Genomic DNA, 476 nt, shown 5'->3' with positions numbered 1-476 from the left:
ACAAAGAGGCGAAGACTGCCGAGCCCCCGGCGGAGGAAGCGCCGTCGCCGGGCTGCAGGAGTCGGCGGGGAGGCAGAACCCGAGAGCTTCCCCACCCGGGGAAACCTTTGGCCCCAAAGGTCTTTCCGTCCGGCATAGCTGGTCCCATATCCCTCCCTCCCGCCAGCCCTCCAGCGGCCGAACTCACCCAACACCAGCCGGGCTACGTCCGAAGGTAACAGCATAATCGAAGCCGCAGAAGGAACCGCAATAGGAGACAAGCCTCGGGTAAAAGCCGACACAGCGACAGCCGCTGCGCCGCATCTCCCGGTTCCAGTGGCGGCACTGAACCCGCGGCAACTCGTCCCGCCTCTTTCGCTCCACGCCAGCCAATCGCCTCCGCGGGAGAAAGAAAGGCGCCGAAAAGAAACCCGCCTCCGTGCTCCTGGAAACTGTCGTCATTTCCTCCCTCTGATTTGGAGGGGTGGGATTTGAGG

General features: G+C 63.9%; 1 protein-coding gene across 2 annotated transcripts in view; it reads right to left on the bottom strand.

The window, feature by feature from the left end:
- NPAT (nuclear protein, ataxia-telangiectasia locus) overlaps positions 1-351 on the bottom strand; it is a 70,585-nt gene extending 70,234 nt beyond the window's left edge. Inside the window, exon 1 of one of the 2 annotated variants that reach the window (XM_005885657.2) lies at positions 188-351. In XM_005885657.2, coding sequence (XP_005885719.1) covers positions 188-224 — 37 coding nt within the window. In that variant the 5' untranslated portion in view covers positions 225-351. The remainder of the gene's footprint in view (positions 1-187) is intronic. The other variant, XM_014532890.1, reaches the window with a different exon arrangement.
- Between the last annotated feature and the right edge of the window lie 125 nt (positions 352-476).

This window comes from Myotis brandtii, unplaced genomic scaffold (assembly GCF_000412655.1).
Source record: "Myotis brandtii unplaced genomic scaffold, ASM41265v1 scaffold920, whole genome shotgun sequence".
Taxonomy (NCBI): Eukaryota; Metazoa; Chordata; class Mammalia; order Chiroptera; family Vespertilionidae; genus Myotis; species Myotis brandtii.
The sequence above is the reverse complement of the archived record's forward strand: the minus strand, read 5'-3'. Positions and strand labels throughout refer to the sequence as shown.